Below are 9,064 nucleotides of genomic sequence, written 5' to 3'. Positions count from 1 at the left end.
TTTAAAACTTAAATAGTAGTTGTAAAGTTTTTTCCACATACTATCTGTAACTCTACGTTGGAAAAAGAGATTTAGACAAGCCAGTTGTTAGAAACATGATACTTAAGTGAGTGGCTGTGACCACGGCTCTTTGCAGCTCAGATAGCTAATGAGAGGGACCATCTGGCAGATGAAAAAGGGATCCCTGGACTGGAGGGGGTTGGAAGCAAGTCCCGGGAGAGTCAGAATGGGAGTCCTTCCTGTCTCTAGGCTTAAGAATTGGCCAGCCACAGGGTCAAGTTCAGGACTCTTTTGGCAGTCCCGGAAACCCGTGGTGTGTGGGCGGGCGTTGCGGAAGGACCCAAGGGGCGGGGGGTGGGGGACGCAGATTCGAGGTCCGAGAGCAGAGCTAGGAAGTGGGGTGCCTGCTGTTTTTTTTCTTCTGGGGGCTTCCCCAGATTTGGGGAACTTTGGGGGATGGGTGGAACCGGGGCTCCCCGGCAGAGGTCGGCGAGAGGGAGCCGAGCAGGGAAAGGGGACAACGCTCGCGGCGGGCGTGCGCAGACTGATGTACCTCCGAAAGCCGGGAGCTTGATCCACCAGCCCGAGAACCTGCTACTCCCTGCCTCCAGCTGCTTGGCCCCTGGAGACCGAGCTCGATTCAGAGCCAGCAGACATCACCCTTTCTTCCCAAACTTAACTGTTTCTTTCTTTCTTTTTTTCTTCCTTGTCCCTTCTGTGCTCTCCCTCCCGTTTCCCCGGCTCCTCGGATCTGTATTCTCTCCAGACCCGCTAACGCCGTTCTCCTTCCACGGCCTCCAAATCTCCTCCTTGGCCAACAGCAGCTGGACACGCACGGACTGCCTGGGGTGGCTGGGGGAGCTGCAGCCCTATACTTGGCGCAATGAGTCGGACACCATCCGCTTCCTGAAGCCTTGGTCTAAGGGCACATTCAGCGACCAGCAGTGGGAGCAGCTGCAGCATACGTTTCAGGTTTATCGCAGCAGCTTCACCAAGGTCATCTGGGAATTCGTCAAAATGCTGCACGCCGAATGTGAGCTGAGGGATGGGATCGCAGTGGGGACAGTGGATTCTGAAGCCCAACCGGGAGATTCTGGCCCCACGTGATTCTCTCCAAGCTCTCTTTAGAGTCCCACTTCTGCCTGAGAGGTCCCAGCTTGAGTCCTCAAAATACCCCTTGTTCATCCCACTGCAGGTCAGCCATTCTCATTTACATGAACTTTGGGGTCCCTAGTATAACCCTCACACCAATTTCTTCAACTCCTTTCAGTCTTCATAGATTTCTTTCCATTCCTCTCCTCAGTACCTCTTGAGATCCAGGGATCTGCAGGATGTGAGTTGCTTCCGGGGAACACCTCAGAAAGCTTCTTACGTGCAGCATTTCAAGGAAGGGATGTCCTGAGTTTCCAAGGAATGTCTTGGGTGTCAGCTCCAGATGCCCCGCCTTGGATCCAGGAGGTCTGCAAGGTGATCAATCGGGACCAAGGGACCAAGGAAACAGTGCACTGGCTCCTCCATGACATCTGCCCCGAGTTGGTCAGAGGCCTCTTGCAGACCGGGAAGTCCGAGCTGGAGAAGCAAGGTCAGCCTGCCCTTGTCACCTCCTGCCCTCCACTCCACTCTGGGCTCCATATGGGGTTTTCATTCCAGGGTTCACATCCTTTTAAGCATCACGGGAAGAGGAGGGGATGGATAAGGTGTGAGGGTATTTAAACACTCCACAGACATTAACTAGGTACCTTTTGGGTTCCATGAATTGAATTAAATAAACCCTGGGGGTCAGTCAGGATCTGTGCTTGAGGAGGGAGAGAAGCAGATGAACAGTTAAAGCAGTGTCCTGGTGGCTCAGATGGTAAAGGGTCTGCCCACAATGCAGGAGACCCGGGTTTGACCCCTGAGTTGTGAAGATGCCCTGAAGAAGGAAATGGCAACCTCCTCTAGTATTCTTGCCTGAAAAATTCCGTGGACAGAGGAGCCTTGTGGGCTACAGTCCATGGGGTTGCAAAGAGTCAGGCATGACTGAGTGACTAGCACTTAGAAACTTGCTACGTATGTTACAGCTGAACACAGGGTGCCCTGGGAGTACAGAGTAGGGGCATTTACTGGAGACTGGACCAGGGAAGGGAATGGGGATCCGGGAAGGCTTTCCAGGAGAAGCTAATACAAACGGATTGAAACGGTGGGAGTTCATCTTCAGAGGTAGAAATGTAGGACTGATGAGCCTGCCGTGAAGTCCAGAGCCTCTGATGTGGAGTCTTCACTCTAAGATGTCTCATTCTCCTATTGAATACAGTGAAGCCGGAGGCTTGGCTGTCCAGTGGCCCCAGTCCTGGGCCTGGCCATCTGCTGCTGGTGTGCCACATCTCAGGATTCTACCCAAAACCTGTGTGGGTGATGTGGATGAGGGGCGAGCAGGAGGAGCCTGGCACTCTGCAAGGAGACGTCATGCCCAATGCCGACTCGACTTGGTGTCTGCGAGTAACCCTGAATGTGGCGGCTGGGGAGGCGGCTGGCCTGAGTTGCCGAGTGAGGCACAGCAGTCTAGGAGACCAGGACATCATCCTGTACTGGGGTGAGAAGGAACTGAGGCCCGGCTGGGGATGGGAGGTGATGGTCCTCAAGCACAGAGGGAAGGCCTAGGGAAGGGGAGGGAAATAACACACCTTGGATGGAGGAAATGAAGCCCCAGCCAGGAGTGATAGAAGGAGAGGATTCTCAAAGGGGAGGAACAAAGATCTGAACTCTACAAGGATTGAGACAAGGTATTCCCTATTCAGGAAAGAACAGACTAAAATCCCCTCAGATCCAGAAATAGGCGGCAAGTACAGAATGCCAGGAAGACTTGTCCCCCAGAGGACGGAACTGGGGACTTTGAAAGGCAGGGTAACAAAGATAGCTGTAGTTTGTTGAGTGCTTTCTCGGTGTCAGCTGAACACTCTGCATACAGGAGAGGATGTATGAACATCATCCCAGCTCTCTTTGAGCAGGTACTATTGTTTTCATGTTACAGATGAGAAATTGAGGTGAAACTAGGTCAACCTGTCTGATTCTCATCATTAGAAAGTGGAAGAGCTGGATTTAGACTCAGGTTTGGACTAGCTGTGAAACTAGTGCCTTCCTCCATATGAGTACTAGCATATGCTGAAGTGAACCGAATTATAGATGCCCAGACCCCAAGAAAACATGGGGCGTCTAAAAACTTCAGAGGAATATAAGTGGGCAACATTAAACAGGACAAGAAATAAGCATCTGGCATGCTCACATGTGCTTATAGTAGGGGATATATGCAGATTCCTGGACTGAGACACATCCTGTGTCCCCCACACAGATGGGAACCGTGTCTCCAGGGGCTTGATTGTCGCCCTGGTACTACTGGTGCTCGTCCTTCTGTTTGTTGGAGGCTTAGTCTTCTGGTTTAGGAAGCACCGGTAAGTCTCTCCTTTCCATCTCCTCCCTACCTCAACCCCTCTGCCCAGGTTTTCTCCTCTTCCCTTTTCCTTAATGGTCTCTGTTTTCTCTCACAGCCGCTATCAAGATATCCCGTGACTCTCCTCAGCACACCTATCTGTCTGGACTTCAGGATCTCAGGGCTTTAGCCCTCAGAATTTGAGGGTTACCTTGAAGAAGCGGAGAACAGGCAGCTCTTTTCACACACTTTGAACATTTTATCTAACAAGTGTTAAGTATGTTTTTTTTTTTTTTCTTTTAGTATACTGCAAGTGTATATGTCCAAGTAGTTCTGTAAAAAACAGAAGTGCAAACTCAGATACCTCTCAGGGACAAGCAGATAAAGGCTGCAGTGTAACTGTGTGTGGTCCTTATTTGAATGATGGAATATGCAGTCAACTGGAAGATCCTTTTCCTGTTCCAAGGAAGCATGTGCAACTGTTCCTTGTGAAGTATAAAGTAGGACTTTGTCTTGGCTCTAACTCACCTTTTTTTCAAGAAAAACAGGTCTAGCATTATATGTGAACAAGCCTATATTAGCGTGTTGACAGAAACCTTTACAATATGTGGGGTGTTGTTCAGTGGCTCAGTCGTGTCTGACTCTTTGCGACCCTATCAGTTCAGTTCAGTTGCTCAGCATACCAGGCTTCCCTGTCCTTCGCCATCTTCTGGAGCTTACTCAAACTCATGTCCATTGAGTCAGTGAAGCCATCCAACCATCTCATCCTCTGTCGTCCCCTTCTCCCGCCTTCAATCTTTCCTCGCATCAGGGTTTTTTTCTAACGAGTCAGCCATTGGAGCTGCACCTTCAGCATCAGTCCTTCCAATGAATATTTTGGGTTGATTTCCTTTAGGATTGACTGGTTTGATCTCTTTGCAGTTCAAGGGACTCTCAAGAGTCTCCAACACCACAGTTCAAAACAGCAATTCTTCGGCGCTTACCCTTCTTTATGGTCCAACTCTCACATCCATACATGACTACCGGAAAAGCCATAGCTTTGACTAGATGGACCTCTGTTGATGAAGTAACGTCTTTACTTTTTAATATGCTGTCTAGGTTTGTCAGATATTTCTTCCAAAGAGCAAGCATCTTTTGATTTCATGGCTGCGGTAACCATCTGCAGTGATGCTGTGTGGGAACCATGTTTTACTGATTTCTCAGAAATGTCTCCTGGAATTGAATACTCATTCCCTCTTCCTTGCTTACTCTCCTCCACCCTTAATTTGGACGTTCTGACTGACACGTCAGTGTTAGCTAGATGCTGTTCTGTACACAGAACAAGCCCCCTTATCTTCAAAGACCTTTCCTTACGATTCTTATATAATTACCTTCAGACCTCCAGGAGGAAGCCTCCTTGATCCCTGAATTCTAGTCTCTGTCTTGCTTTCCTGCGCTTAGTTAAAGATTACAAGATAAGTTACCAATAAAATATGTGCTCTGTAGGTTCTTGGGGAGTTGCTTCTCTGTACGCTTTCCCTGTGCTGTCTGTCATAATACTGTGTTTGTATTATTCAGTGCGAAACCACCACAAATTTGGAACCCAAGAGAATAAAGTCTGCTGCTTTTTCCACTGTTTCCTCATCTATTTGCCATGAAATAATGGGACCGGATGCCATGCTCTTCGTTTTTTGAATGCTAAGTTTTAAATCAGCTTTTCTGGGGTTGTGGGATACTCCAAATACACCTCTGCTGGATGACCATAGGCCTCTCAGTTTGTGTGTGTGGTATAAAAAGTTTGTCCTGAATGATACATTGAGAATTTCAGAAACTTCTCTGGTAGTTCAGATGTAAGGAGTCTTCCTACAATGCAGGAGACCTGGGTTTGGTCCCTGGGTGAGGAAGATCCCCAGGAGAAAGGGATGGCAACCCACTCCAGGATTTTTGCTTGGAGAATCCCATGGATGAGGCGACAATCCATGGAATCACATAGAGTTGGTCATGACTGAGCGACTAATGCTTTCACTTTCAGAACCATTCTTCTATATTGAACCTGAATTTACAAAGAGAGACATTTTAAAAGAAAGGTTGTAGGAAACAGAGGTGTCTCAAGTTTTTACTTCATGTAAGTTGGTTAAAAGAGGAGAAATCATAGTGTGGGTATTTAATGTGGAAAAAGCTACTTTTGGAAGTGATATTTCTCTCACGTGGCCAGTTGTTTTTTTAGAGTGGATGGAGACAGATTCTGCCACTTATAGCTATTAAATGAGACTATACATGAGCTGGGCTGAACCCATTTGGACAGGCATGAGCGCTAGTGGAGACCCAGCTGCCTGCTCTATTCTTAGCCTAGATAAAAGAAGCAGGAAACGTAGAGGAACAGCAGCCCTTCCCGATGCGAAGAAATTTGAAGGTCAAGATAAAATCCTCTGTAGCTACCAGGGAAGTAGTCGCTTGGCACTCAAGGCCCTTGAACATGCAGAAAAATGACTAAGCTTTTGAAGTCTTTGCTTGAGAAAATTAAGATTTGGCATCTTCTGTGTCGGACTTGCAGATAAAACCTAGGATATGTGTGGAAATGCAGCTAGTTTCTAAATCCATGGTTTCTAAACTGGTTTCCTAACCTGTAGCCTCATCACCTGGAAAGTTGCAAATTATGTTGAGCCACCCCCTGCCAATGAGCCCTACTAAATGAGAAACCTTATGAGTGGGCGCAGTCATCTGTGTTTTATCAAGCCCTCGGGTGATTCTGGGGCTTCATAGGTGGTCAGTGGTAAAGAATCTGCCTGCCAGTGCAGGCGGTGCAAGAGACGTGGGTTCGATCCCTGGGTCGGGAAGCTCCCCTGGAGTAGGAAATGGCAACCCGCTCCAGTATGCTTGCCTAGAAAATTCACTGGACAGAAGATCCTGGTGGGCTACAGTCCCTGGGTCACAAACAGTCATACGTGACTGAAAGACTTGGCACACACACACACACACACACACATACACACACACAGAGTTAATTCTGATGTTCAGTTAGAGAATCACTGTTTGTAAGTACTGTACATTGCTATTCAACAGATTCCTCAGAATGCTAAATGAAATGCTGGCTTGAGGTTAGTTAGGGAAGGCCTCCTAGAGGGAGGGGAAATTGAAACAGGAAGTAGAGATCCACTGAGGTGAACCAACAAGTGCACTGGATCAGGAGACAAGGATGTCCTCTTTATTCACGCACTTTATTCCTGTGCCAAAAGGGGATACTAATGTCTGTTTTGACCATGCTACAGATTGAATGTCTATGTCCTGTGTCCTCTGTTGAAAACCTAATACCCAAGGTGATGGTTTTAGATGGTGAGTTCTTTGGGAGGAGATTAGACCATGAGGTCTGAGCTCTCATGAATGGGATTAGTGACCTTATAAAAAGGGTCCTTATCTGTATATAGCACAGGGAACTCTACACAATACACTGTTGTAATCTATATAAGAAAAGATCTCAAAAAGAATAATATGCATCAGTTCAGTTCAGTTCAGTCGCTGAGTCGTGTCCAACTCTTTATGACCCCATGAATCACAGCACGCCAGGCCTCCCTGTCCATCACTAACTCCTGGAGTTCACTCAAACTCATGTCCATCAAGTCACTGATGCCATCCAGCCATCTCATGCTCTGTCGTCCCCTTCTCCTCCTGCCCCCAATCCCTCCCAGCATCAGAGTCTTTTCCAATGAGTCAACTCTCCTCATGAGGTGGCCAAAGCTCTGGAGTTTCAGCTTTAGCATCATTCCTTCCAAATAAATCCCAGGGCTGATCTCCTTCAGAATGGACTGGTTGGATCTCCTTTCAGTCCAAGGGACTCTCAAGAGTCCTCTCCAACACCACAGTTCAAAAGCATCAATTCTTCGGCACTTAGCCTTCTTCACAGTCCAACTCTCACGTCCATATATGACCACAGGAAAAACCATAGCCCTGACTAAACAGACCTTTGTTGGCAAAGTCATGTCTCTGCTTTTCAATATGCTATCTAGCTTGGTCATAACATTCCTTCCAATGAGGAAGCGTCTTTTAATTTCATGGCTGCAATCACCATCGGCAGTGATTTTGGAGCCCCAAAAATAAAGTCTGACACTGTTTCCACTGTTTCCCCATCTATTTCCCATGAAGTGATGGGACCAGATGCCATGATCTTCGTTTTCTGAATGTTTAGCTTTAAGCCAACCTTTTCACTCTCCACTTGCACTTTCATCAAGAGGCTTTTGAGTTCCTCTTCACTTTCTGCCATAAGGGTGGTGTCATCTGCATATCTGAGGTTATTGATATTTCTCCTGGCAATCTTGATTCTGGCTTGTGCTTCTTCCAGCCCAGCGTTTCTCATGATGTACTTTGCATATAAGTTAAATAAGCAGGGTGACAATATACAGCCTTGACATACTCCTTTTCCTATTTGGAACCAGTCTGTTGTTCCATGTCCAGTTTTAACTATTGCTTCCTGACCTGCATACAAATTTCTCAAGAGAGAAGTCAGGTGGTCTGGTATTCCCATGTCTTTCAGAATTTTCCACAGTTGATTGTGATCCACACAGTCAAAGGCTTTGGCATAGTCAATAAAGCAGAAATAGATGTTTTTCTGGAACTCTCTTGCTTTTTTGATTATCCAGCGGATATTGGCAATTTGATCTCTGGTTCCTCTGCCTTTTCTAAAACCAGCTTGAACATTAGGAAGTTCACGGTTCACGTATTGCTGAAGCCTGGCTTGGAGAATTTTGAGCATGACTTTACTAATATGTATATGTATAACTAAATCACTTTGCTGTGCACCTGAAACTAATGCAACATTGTAAATCAGCTCTAAAAGTGAAGTGGCTCAGTCGTGTCCACTCTTCACGACCTGACGGACTGCAGCCTCCCAGGCTCCTCCGTCCATGGGGTTTTCCAGGCAAGAGTACTGGAGTGGGTTGCCATTTCCTTCTGCAGGGGATCTTCCCGACTCAGGGATTGAACCCGGGTCTCCCACATTGCAGGCGGACACTTTACCCTCTAAGTCACCATGGAAGCCCAAATCAGCTATACTCCAGTATAAATAATTAAAAAGGTCTTTGTCTCCTCCACCACTTGTGAATCAAGACACAGCAAGAATATGCTGTCTACAAACCAGGAGGTGGACTCAGTTGATCTGATAGTTCTCAGCCTCCAGAATTGTGAGAAAAACATTTCCATTGTTTTTAAACCACCCAGTTTATGGTATTTTGTTATGGTAGCCAAGTGAACAAAGATAGATCATCTTATAAATGCCGTGGGAAGCAATGTGTACAAATGTGTGGCAGTCCACAACGCTTTTAAAAATATAGCACCTGTTCACAGTTTTTGGTACCATGCTGACCTCAGGGGATGCTCTTCAGCTTAGCTTCCTTGAGCAGTGTCTAGCTTCTGAACAATCCCATTGGTCTTCTACAGTTTTCAGGCTTGTGTGTTAATGTTCTTTCTGAAATCTTTTTTGGAATGCTTCAGCATGAATTTACCATAACTCTGGTTCATTCTTGAAAATAAATGTAATTAATTAATTAATTAATTTTACTTTTTGGCTGCACTGGGTCTCTTTGCTATGTGCAGGCTTTTTCCAGTTGTGGAAGCAGGAGCCCTCTTCCTTGTGGTGTAGTGGTTTCTCATTGTGCTGGCTTCTCTTCTTGTGGACCTTAGGCTCTA

General features: G+C 46.7%; 1 protein-coding gene across 2 annotated transcripts; it reads left to right on the top strand.

Annotated features, from left to right (window-relative positions):
- The first annotated feature begins 331 nt into the window (after positions 1-331).
- LOC102415243 (antigen-presenting glycoprotein CD1d) lies at positions 332-3,924 on the top strand. Of its 2 annotated transcripts, XM_025287577.3 has the most exons (5): positions 332-1,033; positions 1,304-1,582; positions 2,294-2,572; positions 3,329-3,428; positions 3,525-3,924. In XM_025287577.3, the coding sequence occupies exons 1-5, from the start codon at positions 457-459 to the stop codon at positions 3,544-3,546; spliced, it is 1,257 nt and encodes a 418-aa protein (XP_025143362.2). In that variant the 5' UTR covers positions 332-456; the 3' UTR covers positions 3,547-3,924. The 2 variants fall into 2 exon arrangements, with proteins under 2 accessions (XP_025143362.2, XP_044800102.2); XM_044944167.2 differs by lacking the exon at positions 3,329-3,428.
- Positions 3,925-9,064: the final 5,140 nt, after the last annotated feature.

Source organism: Bubalus bubalis, chromosome 6 (assembly GCF_019923935.1).
Source record: "Bubalus bubalis isolate 160015118507 breed Murrah chromosome 6, NDDB_SH_1, whole genome shotgun sequence".
Taxonomy (NCBI): domain Eukaryota; kingdom Metazoa; phylum Chordata; class Mammalia; order Artiodactyla; family Bovidae; genus Bubalus; species Bubalus bubalis.
This window is presented reverse-complemented; position numbering and strand designations above follow the sequence as displayed.

Excerpts from the sequence above, each read along its gene's own strand:
- LOC102415243 (XM_025287577.3), top strand. The coding sequence starts at position 457 with ATGGGTGGAACCGGGGCTCCCCGGCAGAGGTCGGCGAGAGGGAGCCGA. Across the intron at positions 1,034-1,303 it reads CAAAATGCTGCACGCCGAAT|TACCTCTTGAGATCCAGGGA; the intron begins GTGAGCTGAGGG and ends TCCTCTCCTCAG. Across the intron at positions 2,573-3,328 it reads GGACATCATCCTGTACTGGG|ATGGGAACCGTGTCTCCAGG; the intron begins GTGAGAAGGAAC and ends TCCCCCACACAG.